Here is a 20,171-nt window from a genome sequence, read left to right as displayed (position 1 = left end):
GGAACGCGTGCGGTGATTGGTGAAGAGCCAATATAGGGACGTTAGGGAAGACAGAGTGATATTCTATCAGCCAGGAGGTCTCCACTTCCCCTTTTCCCTAGAGTCTGGGCTTAATTTCCCTCTTCCCTTTGTGTTTCACTAAGTCTTTCACCTTGTGTGACAACAGGGCAGGGGAAATGGGACACACATCCACGTGTGAAGACAATCCGTGAGAAAAAGGGGTGCGCAATACTGGAGCAATAATAGTAATATATGTCTGTATATCATATATCATATGTACTATCATAGAAGGTATGAAGAAAATACTGTATCATTCAAAGAATCCTGCCATTGTACCAAAGAATAAGTTGCCAAGGTATATATGAAAAATGATCAATATACAACTGTGCCATTGCGCCCAGCATGAAAAAATAACATTATGAATTACCTTGGACACCAATGATGCAATGGCTCCTAAGATTTGTGCGTCCGCCTCGACGTGCGTTTTGGACCAGCCTTTGTAACACCTCGACACATTGTCTGTTGGAGGTGACGTGCCTTGGGTCATATATTGGCCCATTGTCCCTTGACATTGGAGCTAATGCACTGCACCATGGGCCGGCACTGCTTCTATTAAACCTACACTGCCTGCAGCGCTGTTCCTCCGGTTTGCCAAGTGACTATAAATGGGTAGCAAGTGACTGGACTTCTGGACTCTGGAAGTTTAGTGACCCTGGTAAGGGCCGCACTTCCTCATGTACCATTCCCTGGAAAGCTGGTAGGCTTCAGGTATATGGAGAAGCAAAAAAATTTCCTGTGGCACAGGTCGACATTGACAGACTGTGGTTCTGTGATCAACAAAGTGGGAATGGTCAAAAACTTTTCACATTCTATAATTGTCGGTCGTGATTTTCCTCTGTTTTGGGATTTGTGGGGAAAAGCGATACCGCCTGGTAGTTTGTCTGACAACCAGGTTACAGTGCCAAAAATCTTGTCACATACCATGGATCGATGAGCTGCCATTGTCTTTATGGGTTGGCAATAAGGATGTGGAGCCATCCTCTAAAGTCAATATCCCTGAGCTGGAGGTTTCCAGGAAAAACTTTGGAACCACCCAACTCAGGAACAATTTAAACCTGTGTATCGGGTACGGGTCTTGGTGCCCACAGTGGGGAACAAATTAGGCAAGGGCCCTATGAAGTGATGGAAAGGGTAGGTGAGGGCCCTTATAAAGTTTACCAGCAAGTGGAAAGGAAGCCCCACTAGGTACTGTATATCAGCTTGGTCAAGCTCTGGCAGGACAAGGTTCACTGTGGGTTGGCAGTTGATGACCAGCCCTCGGCTTTGGGAAGAGGGGGAGAGTATGCAGCAAAGTCAGGTAGGGCAGGGTTAAATCCCAACTCTGCAGGGCTTGATTAGAGGCACCTGCATAGCTTTTTGCTATAAAGCTACATATATATTATTATTATTTATTATTATAGCGCCATTTATTCCATGGCGCTTTACATGTGAAAAGGGGTATACATAGCAAAAACAAGTAGAATAATCTTGAACACAATGTGACAGCGACTGGTACAGGAGAAGCAAGGACCCTGCCCGCGAGGGCTCACAATCTACAAGGGATGGGTGAGGATACATTAGGGGAGGGTAGAGCTGGTCATGCCGCGGTGGTTACTGCAGGTTGTAGGCTTTTTCGGAAGAGGTGGGTCTTCAGGCTCCTTTTGAAGGTTTCCACGGTCGACGAGAGTCTGATGTGTTGGGGTAGAGCGTTCAAGAGTAGGGGGGAAGCACGGGAGAAATCTTGTATGCGATTGTGGGAGGAGGAGATAAGAAGGGAGTAGAGAAGGAGATCTTGTGAGGATCGGAGGTTGCGTGCGGGTATGTAACGGGAGACTAGGTCACAGATATATGGAGGAGACAGGTTGTGCATGGCTTTGTATGCCATGGTTAGGGTTTTGAACTGGATTCTCTGAGCAACGGGGCGCCAGTGAAGAGATTGACAGAGAGGAGAGGCCGGGGAATAGCGGGGGGACAGGTGGATTAGTCGGGCAGCAGAGTTTAGGATAGATTGGAGGGGTGCAAGAGTGGTAGAAGGGAGGCCACAGAGCAGGAGGTTGCAGTAGTCGAGGCGGGAGATGATGAGGGCGTGCACTAGTGTTTTTGCAGATTCATGGTTGAGGAATGTGCGGATCCGGGAGATATTTTTGAGTTGGAGTCGGCAGGAAGTGGAAATGGCTTGGATATGTGGTTTGAAGGAGAGATCAGAGTCCAGGGTTACTCCAAGGCAGCGAGCTTGAGGGACTGGGGAGAGGGGACAGCCATTGACATTGATAGATAGGTCAGTTGGGGGGGGGTGAATGGGATGGCGGAAAGATGATGAATTCTGTTTTGTCCATGTTAAGTTTTAGAAATCTAGCAGAGAAGAAGGATGAAATAGCAGACAGGCATTGTGGGATTATGGTTAGTAGGGAGGAGATGTCGGGTCCAGAGAGATAGATCTGTGTGTCATCAGCATAGAGGTGATAATGAAAGCCGTGAGACTCTATGAGCTGTCCCAGGCCTAAGGTGTAGATGGAGAAGAGCAGGGGTCCTAGGACTGAACCTTGAGGGACACGGACAGATAGGGGGCGAGATGAGGAGGTGGTGCATGAGTGGGAGACACTGAATGTCCTGTCTGTTAGGTATGAGGAGATCCAGGATAGGGCCAAGTCTGTGATGCCGAGAGATGAGAGAGTTTGTAGTAAGAGGGAATGGTCCACTGTGTCGAAGGCAGATGACAGGTCTAGGAGGAGGAGGACGGAGTAGTGTCGCTTAGATTTGGTGGTTAGAAGGTCGTTGGTGACTTTAGTCAGTGCAGTTTCAGTACAATGGTGCGGTCGGAAACCAGATTGTAGGCGGTCGAAGAGGGAGCAGGAGGAGAGGTGGGAGGACAGTTCAGAATGGACGTGTTCTTCCAGTAGTTTTGAGGCATAGGGGAGAAGTGATATGGGGCGATAGCTAGTCAGAGAGGATGGGTCAAGGGAGGGCTTTTTGAGGATGGGTGTGATTGAGGCATGTTTGAAGCATGAGGGGAAGACACCGGTTGTTAGTGACAGGTTAAAGAGGTGGGCTAGGGTTGGGATGAAGATAGTGGTAAGGTTTGGGATGAGGTGGGACCGGATTGGGTCAAGTTCACAGGTGGTGAGGTGTGATTTGGAGAGTAAGGAGGAAAGTTGATCTTCCGTAATGGTGGAGAAGGTGGTTTTGGAGGAAGAGGGTTGAGTAGGTGTGGGGAGGGGCTGTGGGGGCTTTAGGCAAAAGTTTTGTCTGATGGTGTCAATCTTCTGCTTGAAGAATGAGGCAAAGTCTTCGGCTGAAATAAGAGGAGAGGGAGGAGGCACTGGGGGACGGAGGAGAGAATTGAAGGTGTTGAATAGTTGTTTGGGGTTGTGAGACAGGGAGGATATGAGAGATGAGAAGTATGTTTGTTTTGCTGCAGTGAGTGTGGACTTGAAGGTAGTGAGGGATTGTTTGAATGCAATGAAGTGCTCATTGGAGTTGGACTTTTTCCATCTGCGCTAAGCAATCCTGGAGGCCCGTCGCAGTTCTTTAGTTAGGCTGGTGTGCCAGGGTTGTCTGTTGATTGTGCGAGCCTTGGTATGTGTGAGGGGGGCGACTGAATCGAGAGCTGCAGCTGTTGTGGTGTTGTATAAAGTGGCAGCAACATCTGCATCATGTAAGGAACTAATGTCTGTAAGAGGGAGGAGGGATTCAGAGAGTGAGTGTAGGTCAAGGTGTCTGAGATTTCTGCGAGGGTGTGCAAGTTTGTGGAGTGGGGATTGTTGACCTGGAGAGGAGAGGGAAGAGAATGTTAGTAGGTTGTGGTCAGAGAGAGGGAGAGGTGAGTTAGAGAGGTTAGATAGGGAACAGAGGCGGGTGAAGATGAGGTCCAGCGTGTGGCCGTCTTTGTGGGTGGGTGTGGAAGACCACTGAGTAAGACCGAAGCAGGAAGTGAGGGATAGAAGTTTAGAGGCAGCTGAGAGGGAAGTGTCAATGGGGATGTTAAAGTCACCCATGAGGATAGTGGGGATGTCAACGGAGAGGAAATGAAGTAGCCAAGTGGTGAAGTGGTCAAAGAAAGTGGTGGTTGATCCTGGGGGGCGGTAGATGACAGCCAGTTGGAAGTTGGATGGGGAGTAGATGCGCACGCAGTGCACTTCAAAAGAGGGGAGAGTAATTGAGGGCGGCAGTGGGATATGGGTGAAGGAGCAGTTATCTGAGAGGAGGAAACCTATTCCTCCACCGTGCTTGCTGGTGGGGAGGGGGGTATGGGAGAGGTGGAATCCACCATACGAAAGTGCAGCAGGAGATGCCGTGTCAGAGGGGGTGAGCCAGGTTTCAGTGATGCCGAGGAAGGCAAGTTTGTTAGTGATGAAGAGGTCATGAATGTAGAAAAGTTTGTTGCAGACAGAGCAAGCGTTCCATAGAGCTCCTGTTAGTGGGACTGGGGAAGCAGAGGCTTGGCGTATAGGTATATGGTTAGAAGGGTTACGAGAGTTTGGGATAGATCATGGGTAGGAGGTGGAAGTGATTGTAGGGATGTGGTGAGGAGGGCCAGGATTTGGAGAGATGTCGCCGGCAGTAAGGAGGAGCAGAGAAAGCGTTAGTAGGTGGGAGCAGGAGAGGGCATGAGGTGGCTGTTTGTGTTTAAGTAGGCCAGAATGCACATACGAATAGAATAAAGCCGATAGAAAAAAGTGCAAGGCACAAAAGAATAGATAAAATTAAATTTGGATTGCGTGGATTGCGGTTATTAGGAACCACCGCTGCATGCAGACCGCTGGGGCTGATGAGGTGTGCAGCTAGGGTAGTGTGACTCCCCATGGGAAGAGTGCGGCCCCAGGGCAGTATAATGGATGGTGGGAGTGATGGTGGTGAGAGTCCCAGTACCGGTAGTGCTGGAGGCGCGAAGGAGCACACAGACAACAGGTTGCAGTCCAGGGTCTTTACTAAAACAGGTAAACTGACCCCTAAACAGTCCCGGCTAGGAGGGGACCTGGATGTCTGAGAGCAATTGGGAGATTGGCCCTGGTCAGGGTGAGGGTGTAGGCCTACCGTGCTTTCTGCGCTCCTTATGGCTATCTCCTCCTTATAGGGTAACAGCCCACGGTCCGAGCTCTCCGTGTATTCTCGCCTGTATGGCCTGCGACGTGGGTTCCTTTCTGCTCCCAGCCTGGTACGGCTTTGCTGGTCCCTTCTGTTGTGGCAGGGCCTCCAGGCTTCTTAGGCCAAGGAATATACAGTCCCCTGCGGACTGGTTATCTGCTGTGGGATGTGGAATCCTCCCAGCCTCAGACACCAAAGTCTGGTAAATTAAGTCCTTTATCTGCTAAGACAGGCTCACTTCGCCTCTTGTCTCTGGCTTGTGGCTCTCCTCCTGCCACACTTCCTCTTAGGTGCAATACAACTTTCTGTCCCTGCTCTGCTCCGGGACACGTCTCAGTGCTGAGACAGGCCATCCAGTTCTCTCTAACCCTGCCCCCAGCACCAGCTTTTATAGGGGCAGCCTGCTCCCCCTACAGGCCTGAGACAGGAGGTACTGCATGCTAATGTTCCCCTGACTAGAGAACCTCCCCCTTGCTCTCAGACACAGCTTTATTACATTTTGCGGCATCCAGGCAAGGGTGACACAGTAACATTATACAGCAAGCCATATCTTATCTTGTTATTTAGTGTCGTTGAAATTCAGATGTGTGCAGTGCTGTTGCAGAGGAAAAAATCAAATTTTATTTTGCTAATAGCGTGCTCCTACTACAGTATCTGAGCAACATGAGTGGGAAAAAGAGAGGTCATGGTGGAAGGGGGAATAGGCTTGGTGTTCAAGGTATACGTGGGTTAGGTGGTAATGTTAGTGAAAGCATTAGTGAACCAACACTGTCATGTCCTATCCGAAGACAATTGACAACTTCTGTTAGTGGACAGGCTACTCCATTCCCTTTCTTTGGCAGCCGCACAGCGATACACCTTGTTGATAAGGGCCAGAAAGAGCAGGTGCTCCAGTGGATGGCAAGCGCTGCTACAAGAAGTGGCCTCTCCTCTTCTTCCTCCACCTCAACATCACACACAGTACAGTCCAGAGAGGTGGCACCCCAATTACCCTTGCTTCCCCCCGCGTCACAATTGTCCAACTGCCCAAATGACTGTAGCAAACCACAGAGGGGCGAGTCTGTAGAACTGTTCACCAATTCTATACCATGAGCATCAGAAGTTTACTCCAAACATTCACAGAGTAAAAAGGAGGAAAGCATCTGCACCGATGCTCAAAATATTTTTAGGTTGGATTTGGGCAGGACGAAGTAGGGTTGGAGCAGGTTCCTGACCCTCGTCACCAGAGGTTAACCACCGGGGGAGGGAGGTGATCCTGATGTCCTGATAAGACTCAGATACCTGAGGCTCATGCGGACTGTACTGTGCTGTCAGGGAAACAAGAGGAGAAGGGTCACTCTGAGGGTGAGGAATGGGATAACACATTAGATGATGACGAGGTTGAAGATCCTTCTTGGTGTGAACCCAGAATCACGAAGCCAAGTAGCTCATCTGAAGAGGTGGAGGAGAAGGAAGATGAGGAGGTAACGTTTTGCCCTACGGCGCAGACATGGAGTGATGCAAGCACGAGGAAAGCACAAGGAGCAGTGCATCCTTAGCCACAACTGTGGCTGTGGCCAGCAGCGGTCGTGGGTCTGCAGCTCGCAGGGACGGCAAGGGTGGCCTAGCCTAGGCCTTTTTTGTCACCGCAAAGGATGAGCCCACTCACGTTATCTGCAAACTTTGCAATAAAAAACTCAGTAGAGGAAAAAAATGCAATAATTTGACTACTACATGCATGAACGTTCAAATGCGTAAACAAGATGCATTGCACTGGGAATCTCACCGCGCTGAAATGTGGACCAGCGGACCTCAACAACCATCAGCTGCCCCATCAACCGCATCTGCTACTTCTTCCTCCTCCTCTGTTACCGTGCCAAGTATTGTCATGCAGGTCTCCCACCGCAGAACTTCTGGTTCTCTACCCGCTCCAGTCAGGCAGAGTGAGAGCCCGTCAGCTGTAATGGAAGCGGGCATGCCTGCTGTGTTTGTTTCACCGAGCAAACCACATGTTTCTCAATCCACCGTGACATCATGCCTGCACCTCACTCACCGCAGTTTGTCCGGTTCACCGTACTTCACCCTCTCTCAGCACTGCAGCCAGCCCTCGGTCATGCAGTTGTGGTCACATAATAGATTGTTTCTAGTGTTGAGCCACCCCCGTAGTGTTCGGGTTCGGTTCGGTTCGTCGAACACCGGGATGTTCGAGGAACTGTTCGTTGAACTGTTCGTCGAACACCTTAGAACACCGTCGAACACCGTTAAAACCAATGGCAGGCAAACAAAAACACATAGGAACACATAGAAAACACCTTCAAAGGTGTCCAAAAGCTGACAAACTGCTCAGAAGACGCTTTCTTTAAAAAAGCCGGCCGGCAATTCAGCAGCGGCATACACCGGTACCCGACAATTTAGACATGAAGGAATAGAGCATCACACATAGATTAGATAGATAGAAACATGTCAGTCACATATATATGAAGTACAGTGACAGTGTTGCTTACTGTACTTGTCATTTAGTGTAAAGGATTTATTAAAAAATATAATAGTGTTTTCGTGCACCGTCTCTTTAAAAAAGCCGGCCGGCAATTCAGCATCTGTACCCGACAATTTATAACAGACAGAATAGAGCTTCACACATAGATTAGATAGATAGAAACATGTCAGTCACATATATATGAAGTACTGTGACAGTGTTGCTTACTGTACTTGTCATTTACTGCAAAGGATTTATTAAAAAAAATAATAGTGTTTTCATGCACCGTCTCTTTAAAAAAGCCGGCCGGCAATTCAGCAGCGGTACCCGACAATTTATAACAGACAGAATAGAGCTTCACACATAGATTAGATAGATAGAAACATGTCAGTCACATATATATGAAGTACTGTGACAGTGTTGCTTACTGTACTTGTCATTTACTGCAAAGAATTTATTAAAAAAAATAATAGTGTTTTCATGCACCGTCTCTTTAAAAAAGCCGGCTGGCAATTCAGCATCTGTACCCGACAATTTAGAATAGAAGGAATAGAGAATCACACAGAGATTAGATAGATAGAAACATGTCAGCCACATATATACGAAGTACAGTGACAGTGTTGCTTACTGTACTTGTCATTTAGTGTAAAGGATTTATTAAAAAATATAATAGTGTTTTCGTGCACCGTCTCTTTAAAAAAGCCGCCGGCAATTCAGCAGCGGTACCCGACAATTTATAACAGACAGAATAGAGCTTCACACATAGATTAGATAGATAGAAACATGTCAGTCACATATATATGAAGTACTGTGACAGTGATGCTTACTGTACTTGTCATTTACTGCAAAGGATTTATTAAAAAAAATAATAGTGTTTTCATGCACCGTCTCTTTAAAAAAGCCGGCCGGCAATTCAGCATCTGTACCCGACAATTTATAACAGACAGAATAGAGCTTCACACATAGATTAGATAGATAGAAACATGTCAGTCACATATATAATAAGTACAGTGACAGTGTTGGTTACTGTACTTGTCATTTAGTATTAAAATAAAGGATTTATTATTAAAAAAAATTGGCGTGGGGTTCCCCGTAATTTTAGTCTCTAGCGGAGGTTAAGCAGACAGCTGGGGCAGATGTTTGAAGCCTGGGAAGGGGGTAATACCCACGGAGCTTCCCAGGCTACTAATATCAGCCCCCAGCTGAATACCTAGCCTTTACTAGCTATTAAAATGGAGGACCCCCCCCCAAAAAATGACGTGGGTTCCCCCCTAATTTAATAGCTAGCAAAGGCTAGGCAGACAGCTGGGGGCTGATATTAATAGCCCAGGAAGGGAGCCATGAATATTGGCCCCCTCCCAGGCTAGAAACACCAGCCGTCAGCCGCCCCAGAAATGGCGCATCCATAGGATGCGCCAATTCTGGCACTTAGCCTCGCTCTTCCACGCTGCCCTGGTGCGGTGGTAGGGGGTAATAGGGTTGGGGTTGATGTCAGCTTATAATGCCAGCTGACATCAAGCCCAGGTTAGTAATGGAGAGGCGTCTATAAGACACCCCCATTACTAACCCCATAGTCAAAGTTAAAAAAAAAACACAAACACCCAGAATAAAGTCCTTTAATTGAAATAAAGACACAATTCTTTATTGTTCTAAATTAAACCATACTTACCATCACGCCCATTCCAGCTGAAGCCAACGATCTCCTGCAATAAAAGAAAAATAATAAAGCAACCTCATCCTTACCTTTCCATGGTTCCCACGACAGCTTCAGCTCTGCTACATCGAGATGACAGGCTGGACCGCAGCAGAACGCTGCCATCCAGCCTGTCATCCCGCAGACACTGAGAAGCGCAGGCATGCTTGCGCTCCTCAGTGTCTGACTGTGACGGCATCCAGATGAGCCGACAATGAACTCGGCTCACCTCATGTACGTCACTGACAGCGTGGGAAAATTCTCCTGCACTCAGCGCTTCAGCGTGAGAATTTTCCCACGCTGTCAGTGACGTGCATGAGGTGAGCCGAGTTCATTGGACATGATCTCGGCTCATCTGGATGCCGTCACAGCCAGACACTGAGTAGCGCAAGCATGCCTGCGCTTCTCAGTGTCTGCGGGATGACAGGCTGGATGGCAGCGTTCTGCTGCGGTCCAGCCTGTCATCTCGCTGTAGCAGAGTTGAAGCTGTCGTGGGAGCCATGGAAAGGTAAGGATGATGTTTCTTTATTATTTTACTTTTATTGCAGGAGATCATTGGCTTCAGCTGGAATGGGCGTGACGGTAAGTATGGTTTAATTTAGAACAATAAAGAATTGTGTGTTTATTTCAATTAAAGGACTTTTTTCTGGGTGTTTGTGTTTTTTTTAAATACTTTACTAGAAATTCATGGTGGTCATGTCTAATATTGGCGTGACCCCATGAATTTCGGGCTTAGGGCCAGCTGATAATGCCAAGCTGGCCTTAACCCCTTTATTACCCAGTGAGCCACCACACCAGGGCCCTGGATGAGTTGGGTACAGCGCCAGAAGTTGGCGCTTCTATGAACGCGCCATTTTCCGGGGCGGCTGCGGACTGCAATTTGCAGCGGGTGGGGCCCAGAAAGCTTGGGCCTCCCTGCGCTGCAGATTCCAGCCCCCAGCTGCCTAGTTGTACCTGGCTGGACACAAAAATAAGGCGAAGCTCCACGTATTTTTTTTTTAAATTCATGAAATTCATGGAATAATTAAGAAAAAAAGGGCTTCCCTATATTGTTGTGTCCGGCTAGGTACAAATAGGCAGCTGGTGGTTGGGAGCAGCCCGTTCCTGCCTGCTGTACCTGACTGGACACAAATATAGGGCGAAGCCCCACATCAATTTTTTTTTCAATATTTCATGAATTTCCCGAAATAATTTTAAAAAAATTGACGTGGGGCTTCGCCCTATATTTGTGTCCAGTCAGGTACAGCAGGCAGGAACGGGCTGCCCCCAACCACCAGCTGCCTATTTGTACCTGGCCAGACACAACAATATAGGGAAGCCCTTTTTTAAAAAAATTATTTCATGAAATAATTAAAAAAAAATTGACGTGGGGCTTCGCACTATATTTGTGTCCAGCCAGGTACAGCAGGCAGGGACGGGCTGCCCCCAACCACCAGCTGCCTATTTGTACCTGGTTGGACACAACAATATAGGGAAGCCCTTTTTTCCTTAATTATTCCATGAATTTCATGAAATAATTAAAAAAAAAAATGCGTGGGGCTTCGCCCTATTTTTGTGCCCAGCCAGGTACAACTAGGCAGCTGGGAGCTGGAATCCGCAGCGCAGGGAGGCCCAAGCTTTCTGGGCCCCACCCGCTGCAAATTGCGCAGCCGCCCCAGAAAATGGCGCGTTCATAGAAGCGCCATCTTCTGGCGCTGTACCCAACTCATCCAGGGCCCTGGTGCGGTGGCTCACTGGGTAATAAAGGGGTTAAGGCCAGCTTGGCATTATCAGCTGGCCCTAAGCCCGAAATTCATGGGGTCACGCCAATATTAGACATGACCACCATGAATTTCTAGTAAAGTATTTAAAAAAACACAACACCCAGAATAAAGTCCTTTAATTGAAATAAACACACAATTCTTTATTGTTCTAAATTAAACCATACTTACCGTCACGCCCATTCCAGCTGAAGCCAATGTCTTCTGCAATAAAAGTAAAATAATTAAGCAACCTCATCCTTACCTTTCCATGGTTCCCACGACAGCTTCAGCTCTGCTACATCGAGATGACAGGCTGGACCGCAGCAGAACGCTGCCATCCAGCCTGTCATCCCGAGGACACTCAGAAGCGCAGGCATGCTTGCGCTCCTCAGTGTCTCGCTGTGACGGCATAAAGATGAGACAAGCTCATGTCCAATGAACTCGACGCACCTCATGCACGTCACTGACAGCGTGGGAGAATTCTCCTGCACTCAGCACTTCAGCGTGAAAATTCTCCCACGCTGTCAGTGACGTACATGAGGTCAGCTGAGTTCATTGGACATGAATGAGCTCACCTCATGCACGTCACTGACAGCGTGGGAAAATTCTCACGCTGAAGCGCTGAGTGCAGGAGAATTTTCCCACGCTGTCAGTGACGTGCATGAGGTGAGCTCATTCATGTCCAATGATCTCAGCTCACCTCATGCACGTCACTGACAGCGTGGGAAAATTCTCCTGCACTCAGCGCTACAGCGTGAGAATTCTCCCACGCTGTCAGTGACGTGCATGAGGTGAGCTCATTCATGTCCAATGAACTCAGCTGACCTCATGCACGTCACTGACAGCGTGGGAGAATTCTCACGCTGAAGTGCTGAGTGCAGGAGAATTCTCCCACGCTGTCAGTGACGTGCATGAGGTGCGCCGAGTTCATTGGACATGAGCTTGTCTTATCTTTATGCCGTCACAGCGAGACACTGAGGAGCGCAAGCATGCCTGCGCTTCTCAGTGTCTGCGGGATGACAGGCTGGATGGCAGCGTTCTGCTGCGGTCCAGCCTGTTATCTCGATGTAGCAGAGCTGAAGCTGTCGTGGGAACCATGGAAAGGTAAGGATGAGGTTGCTTTATTATTTTTCTTTTATTGCAGGAGATCGTTGGCTTCAGCTGGAATGGGCGTGACGGTAAGTATGGTTTAATTTAGAACAATAAAGGAATGTGTCTTTATTTCAATTAAAGGACTTTATTCTGGGTGTTTGTGTTTTCTTTTAACTTTGACTATGGGGTTAGTAATGGGGGTGTCTTATAGACGCCTCTCCATTACTAACCTGGGCTTGATGTCAGCTGGCATTATAAGCTGACATCAACCCCAACCCTATTACCCCCTGCCACCGCACCAGGGCAGCGTGGAAGAGCGAGGCTAAGTGCCAGAATTGGCGCATCCTATGGATGCGCCATTTCTGGGGCGGCTGACGGCTGGTGTTTCTAGCCTGGGAGGGGGCCAATATTCATGGCTCCCTTCCTGGGCTATTAATATCAGCCCCCAGCTGTCTGCCTAGCCTTTGCTAGCTATTAAATTAGGGGGGACCCCACGTCATTTTTTTGGGGGGGGTCCTCCATTTTAATAGCTAGTAAAGGCTAGGTATTCAGCTGGGGGCTGATATTAGTAGCCTGGGAAGCTCCGTGGGTATTACCCCCTTCCCAGGCTTCAAACATCTGCCCCAGCTGTCTGCTTAACCTCCGCTAGAGACTAAAATTACGGGGAACCCCACGCCAATTTTTTTTAATAATAAATCCTTTATTTTAATACTAAATGACAAGTACAGTAACCAACACTGTCACTGTACTTATTATATATGTGACTGACATGTTTCTATCTATCTAATCTATGTGTGAAGCTCTATTCTGTCTGTTATAAATTGTCGGGTACAGATGCTGAATTGCCGGCCGGCTTTTTTAAAGAGACGGTGCATGAAAACACTATTATTTTTTTTAATAAATCCTTTGCAGTAAATGACAAGTACAGTAAGCAACACTGTCACAGTACTTCATATATATGTGACTGACATGTTTCTATCTATCTAATCTATGTGTGAAGCTCTATTCTGTCTGTTATAAATTGTCAGGTACCGCTGCTGAATTGCCGGCCGGCTTTTTTAAAGAGACGGTGCACGAAAACACTATTATATTTTTTAATAAATCCTTTACACTAAATGACAAGTACAGTAAGCAACACTGTCACTGTACTTCGTATATATGTGGCTGACATGTTTCTATCTATCTAATCTATGTGTGATTCTCTATTCCTTCTATTCTAAATTGTCGGGTACAGATGCTGAATTGCCAGCCGGCTTTTTTAAAGAGACGGTGCATGAAAACACTATTATTTTTTTTGATAAATCCTTTACACTAAATGACAAGTACAGTAAGCAACACTGTCACTGTGCTTCTTATATGTGTGACTGACATGTTTCTATCTATCTAATCTATGTGTGATTCTCTATTCTTTCTGTTCTAAATTGTCGGGTACCGGTGTATGCCGCTGCTGAATTGCCGGCTTTTCATGTTTCACTGTGAGCACTGTTCCCATCGATTTGGGCAATCACTGTAATGCCACAACCACCATGGCTGTGGCATTACAGTGAGTGGCAGACAATCCCTGCATGATTGGTGCTCTAAATAGCGCCAGACATGCAGGACACGCTTTTGGTGCACGAACAGTTATCGAACATAACCTCAAACAGCCGAATTTTTTGCAAATCGTTCGGGTTCGTCGAACAACTCGAACACCACCCAAAACAGCTCGAATTTGAGATTGGCGAACAGTTCTAGTCGAACACCGCTCATCTCTAATTGTTTCATCCTACACATGACAAAGCTAAGGGCTTCAACTCCACCATCTCCAACCTGTTGGCCACGGAAATGGTGGTGTTAGGCCCTAATTTTTTTTAAATGTGAACACTCCTGATTGTGTTTCCATCTGCTGGGTTGGCTGTAGTGGAAGAGGTGTCGGTCCCCAATATAATACTTATACTCAATTTAAATTAATTGCTTGGTGCAGATTTTGTTCTCGCAGGAGAACACATGATAAAATAGAAATTGGTTTTCTTACTACCATGGTATATAAACCAGGCTACATCTCAGCTTAAAATTCTTTTGGGCAGATATTTTTCTCCACACAGGGGTACACATACATGATAAACTCAAAATCAGTATATAAAGCAGACTACATCTCAGCTTAAAATTCTTTTGGCCAGATATTTTTCTCCACACAGGGGTACACAGACATGATAAACTCAAAATTGGTATATAAAGCAGACTACATCTCAGCTTAAATTTTTTTGGGCAGATATTTTTCTCCACACAGGGGTACACAGACTTGATAAACTCAAAATTGGTATAAAAAGCAGACTACATCTCAGCTTAAAATTCTTTGGGGTAGATATTGTTCTCCATACAGGGGTACACAGACATGATAAACTCAAAATTGGTATATAAAGGAAACTACATCTCCGCTTAAAATAGTTTGGGGCAGATATTCTTCTACATACAGGGGTACACAGACACGATAAACTCAATATTGGTATATAAAGCAGGCTATATCTCCACTTAAAATTGTTTGGGGCAGATATTCTTCTCCACACAGGGGTTACACAGACATGATAAACTCAAAATTGCCATAAAAAGCAGGCTACAGCTCCGCTTAAAATTGTTTGTGGCAGATATTCTTCACACAGGAGAACACAGACATGATAAACTCAAAATTGGTATAAAAAGCAGACTACATCTCAGCTTAAAATTCTTTGGGGTAGATATTGTTCTCAATACAGGGGTACACAGACATGATAAACTCAAAATTGGTATATAAAGCAAACTACATCTCCGCTTAAAATTGTTTGGGGCCGATATTCTTCTCCACACAGGAGTACACAGACATGATAAACTCAAAATTGATATATAAAAAAGCTACATCTCCGCTTAAAATTGGGGCAGATATTCTTCTCCACACAGGGGTACACAGACATGATAAACTCAAAATTGGTATATAAAGCAGGCTACATCTCCGCTTAAAATTGTTTGGGGCAGATATCGTTCTACATACACAGGGAAAAAAAAAAGTTTGGGTCCGAGCAGCTTCCTGACCCTCGACTGTACTGTGCTGTCAGGGCAAGAAGAGGAGGAGGGTGACTTTGAAGGCGAGGAATGGGATAACACATTGGATGATGATGAGGTTGTACATTTAACTTGGTGTGAACCCAGAGGTACACAGCTGAGTAGCTCATCTGAGGAGATGGAGGAGGAGGAAGACGAGGAGGTTACGTTGCAAACTATGGTGCAGACACAGAGTGATGCAAGCACAAGGAGCACTGCATCCTTACCCACAACCGTGGCAGTGACCAGCAGCGGTCGCGGGTCTGCAGCTCGCAGGGGCGGCAAGGGTTTCCTAGCCTGGGCCTTTTTTGAGACCGCAAAGGATGAGCCAGCTCACGTTATCAGCAAACTTTGAGATTAAAAACTCAGTAGAGGGAAAAAGTGCAATAATTTGACTACTACATGCATGAACCTTCACATGCGCAATCAACATACTTTACTTTGGCAATATCACTGCGATAAAATGCAGACCTTATCAACTATGAGACGCCCTATCAACCGCATCTGCTGCTTCTTCCTCCTCCTTTGCTACCATGCCAAGTATTGTCACGCAGGTCTCCCACCGCAGAACTTGTGGTTCTCTACCCGCTCCAGTCAGGCTGAGTGAGAGCCCGTCAGCTATAACAGAAGTGGACATGCCTGCTGTGTTTGTTTCTCCGAGCACACCACATGTTTCTCAATCCACCGTAACATCTGCGCCTGCACCTCACTCACGGTCCAGCAGTTTGTCCGTTTCACTGTATTCCACCCTCTCTCAGCACTGCAGCGAGCCCTCGGTCCCGCAGTTGTGGTCACGTAAAAGATTGTTTCCTCCTACACATGACAAAGCTAAGAGGTCGAACTCCACCATCTCCAATCTGCTGGTCACGGAAATGGTGGTGTCAGGCCCTAATTTTTTGAACTATGAACACTCCTGCATGGTTGCTTTTTTACTGAGGAGTAAACCGGAGATCCTGGGGGAAACCCCCGCAAACACGGGGAGAACATACAAACTACTTGCAGATGTTGTCCTCTATCATCATAAAGGAGTTAGCTCATTGTCTAGGAGACCGACCACTGCTGCTGTCTACCTTGCGAACAGTGTGTTGAAGATTGCAAGGTGTCACGGGTTTACCGTGACAGAGAGGAGCCAGAACACCGCAGCGTTTGATTCCTCCCACTCCAGCACTCATTAGAAGCCTTTCACCTTCATATTAATCGGTGCAGGGGTTAATCTGCTCAGTTATGAGCTCCTGGAAGCTTACCGTGATTTAGGCTCTCAGCAGATTTGTCCCATGCATCTCCCCTACTGTGATAACGTTGTACCCTAACCCATCAGACTGTCACCTACTATGGAAATCTTGAAAAAGAAGCTGAAGACCCACTTCTTCTGACAAGGGTACAATCTGCGATAACCCTTGCTCCACCATACCGCTGTATGACTAGCTGTACCCTGACCTACTGTATCCTCACCTATCCCTTGTAGATTTTTTGTGCGCCCTCACAGGCAGGGTCCTCTCTCCTTTTGTACCAGTCAGAGAGTCACCAACGGTGACCCCTTTTCACATGTAAAGTGCCACAGAATAAATGTCGCTGTTATAGTAATAATAATTATAGTACTTGTACTGTGGGTCAATTGATGGCACTTTCCTGGTGTCTACCCCTAATTTTATGTGTTTTGGCAGCTTTTGGGCCCGTTTGAAGGTGTTGTATAAGCGTTTTTTTGTCCCCCCATTGAATCTTATGGTGTTCAGAAATGTTCGACGAACATTCCGCATATAAATTCGGCGAATGTTTAAAAATTCGGCGAAAATTTCCGAACCAAACATTGAAATCTCTAGTTATGGTCTCCCATTTAGCCCTTTGGTAAAATTAATTGCCCACTCTTGGTCTATACTGATCTCTACATTTGAGATAATGGTAAACTCTATGCTTATGAACTATACTGTGCATATAGTAATACCATACACCATAGAGACTATATATACAGGAGTGGACATAACACTAGAGCAACCTCGGCAGTCGCACAAGGGCCCAAGAGGTAAGTAGGCCCATTTCCACCTCCAAAGCAGGAAGAATTGTACATTATGATGATTGGACTGCTAAGGGCCCATATATTGTACTTGCACAGGTGCCCTCTTCTGCCTGTGTCCACTATATATTGGACATTATTAACTGCTGGATACGCAGGCCGGTGTCACCACCTGACGCACTCGGGAAAGTGTCGGGGCCCAGAACAAATGAGGGGGTCCACTCGCCATCGACAGGAGCGTAATTACCGCGGTCTCAACGGTTGCCACTGGAACTGCGCAGGCTCGGCGGGTGAGGGGCCCGCCGATGCCAGCAAATACTTCATCTGGGTGTGCGTCTTCAGACGCACACTGAGCTGAAGTGTATTCCAGCGCACAGACTCATTGGGCCCTTGAGTGGCAATATACACTGCCGACCAATCAGAGGTCAGCAGCTGATGTCGGCATGCTCGTGACCAGGGGCGCATGGCAATGACGTCATGTGCTCCCTTCGCACACTGAAGTCAGCTGCCAGCTTCACAACAGGATGCCGAGGATGGGAGGTATTTATTGTTTTTAAATCAGTGAGTACATGGTGGCCATACAACTACATGGATGACTATGGGCTGTGCATTATATTACATGGATGACTATGGGCTGTGCATTATATATAGAGGTGCATTATGCTGTATGGAGGAATATGGAGGACTGTAGGCTGTGCATTATACTGCATGGATGACTATGGACTGTGCATTATACTACATGGATGACCATGGGCTGTGCATTATACTATAAGGATGATTATGGGCTGTGCATTATACTACATGGATGACTATGGGCTGTGCATTATACTACATGGATGACCATGGGCTGTGCATTATACTATAAGGATGATTATGGGCTGTGCATTATACTACATTGATGACTATGGGCTGTGCATTATACTACATGGATGACTATGGGCTGTACATTATACTATATGGAGGACTATGGGTTATGAATTATACTATATGGAGGACTATGGGATGCATTATACTATATGTATGATATTGTAGAACTTACAATAGATATCACTCATGTAATGTAAGAAGTATGTGAAATCTTTGGCATTATACTATACCTATATTTCTCTGCCGTATCTGTGCATCATGAATCGCGGTGGTATGTGTTAAAGGGGCCCACTGAGTCTTTTTCGCCCGGGGCCCACGAAAACCTGGAGCTGTGTGTAGCTGCGGGGATCTGCTGGCTTAGGGGGGATAAAAACCTCCCGGTTCAGTTCTCTTTAAACGCGAGCACCGCTCTGGAGCTCTCGTCACCAGAAACACCGAACAATGAATGAGTCCAAAGGCTCCATATTTACCTTCTAATATGGTCAACATCTTCCCACCCACTCTTCAGATGATCACAAAAACCTAGCCCTTAAATTGGCCGATTAACCTCTCTCATCACTTAGTATGCTGGAGCATCCTGAGTGACACATATCTTCCTTCCATTATTTTACCAGTGACCTTCTCATAATATATACATATACACACATCAGAATAACATATATCCAGCAGTAAAACATATTTTTGGCAATACTATATATAGGTTGATGCAGGCTGTTTCCCTTAAATCATGTAAGGACAATGCTAAAACCATCCAAACTAAAGATGTAAATGTAGCCTGTGGTATTATCACAATGTAGGAATAAAATATTAGCGGTGCGCAGTCTTACTATTTTGAAGATTTCTTGCTTTCGGTTTGATGACCTTGCCATCTCAAGGATCTGGGAATAGGTTGAGAATGGGGATAACTGGTCTCAGCGGTACTTTGTTGGTCTGTATCCTATGTCTGTCTTTCGTTCATTGCATTGATCTTGTGTTTCGCTCAGTCTTTTGTGATGATGTACACTTTGCTGCTCCTCCTACAATGTGCACGCATTTAGCACTGGAAAGCAAATTGATTGCCAGCAAGATGGTTTGAAAGCACAATAACCTGACTCAGATTAAATAATGTGGCTGTTCCATTTAGGTAAAAGGAAAAATAATACTAAATTACCCCTAAGCATTCAGTTTCCTGCAGCTATTACATGATATACAGTTAGAAACCGAAGGCCTTAATGGATCATCAAATAAATTAAAAAGGTCAGTGATGATAATGGCAATGATAATAATGGCTAGGACAATAAATAAAACTTTTTCAAGTAAAATCAAGAAGCCGTATATCAAATTCAGCCTTTACAATGATGACAAAAATAGCCGTGAAAGGGGTTATACAGGTAAATAAAAAAATGCTTGACTAACCTAAGGCTAAGTTTTTACAAAGAGTATTTGGTGCGTTTTTGATGTTGCAGCATTTCTGCACCAGCTAGTTATTTAGGCTTTTTTGTTGGGTTTTTTTAGCTTTGTTTTTTTTTCTCTTTTTGGTATGTCATGTTTTAAATACTTTGGTTTGCAATTTTTCTGAATTTGCTGAGTTATGTAGCTTTGTTAAAACTTTAATGATAACGACATGTTCAGATTACTTGCGCCTTGGAAAACTCAATAAAAATACTTGTGCATTTTTAACCTGTGGATTTTCTGCAGTTACATACAGCTGGGTTCCCACTGCAACAGCCAGGATGTGGCCACACATATAAGGAGCTTGACAGAGGGAAAGTGCGAATGCGGGGTGCCGATAGGTTGTTGAAAAACTGCAGAATAAAGGTAACATGTTAATTATACTACATAGTTAATAATGAAATATACAATAATATACAAATCCAAATTTATTGTTTCTAATTCATCTTTGGTATAAAAAGATGGAATAAAAGGTGACCAAAAAGTTGAATGTACCCAAATATTAGTGAAAACAACAGTTTGTCCTACAAAAAAATAAGCCTTAAAACAGCAGCGTCTACAGAAAAATAAAAAACTTAATGGTCTAAGAAGATAGCGACCAACAAAAAAAATATTTTTTTAAGGATATGTGCCCACGATACTCCGGATTTCTTCCTGAGCGTTTCTGCATCTCCCTGGCAGAAAAAACGCATGCGGATTGTA

General features: G+C 45.8%; 1 protein-coding gene across 1 annotated transcript in view; it reads right to left on the bottom strand.

The window, feature by feature from the left end:
- The window catches only part of TRAPPC3L (trafficking protein particle complex subunit 3L), a 147,537-nt gene extending 128,487 nt beyond the window's left edge, over positions 1–19,050 (bottom strand). Inside the window, exon 1 of the mRNA XM_073675898.1 lies at positions 18,866–19,050. Coding sequence (XP_073531999.1) covers positions 18,866–18,907 — 42 coding nt within the window. The 5' untranslated portion in view covers positions 18,908–19,050. The remainder of the gene's footprint in view (positions 1–18,865) is intronic.
- Positions 19,051–20,171: the final 1,121 nt, after the last annotated feature.

The sequence above is a fragment of the Phyllobates terribilis genome, unplaced genomic scaffold, assembly GCF_046119375.1.
Source record: "Phyllobates terribilis strain yellow unplaced genomic scaffold, ASM4611937v1 Scaffold_3__8_contigs__length_932513732, whole genome shotgun sequence".
Taxonomy (NCBI): domain Eukaryota; kingdom Metazoa; phylum Chordata; class Amphibia; order Anura; family Dendrobatidae; genus Phyllobates; species Phyllobates terribilis.
This window is presented reverse-complemented; position numbering and strand designations above follow the sequence as displayed.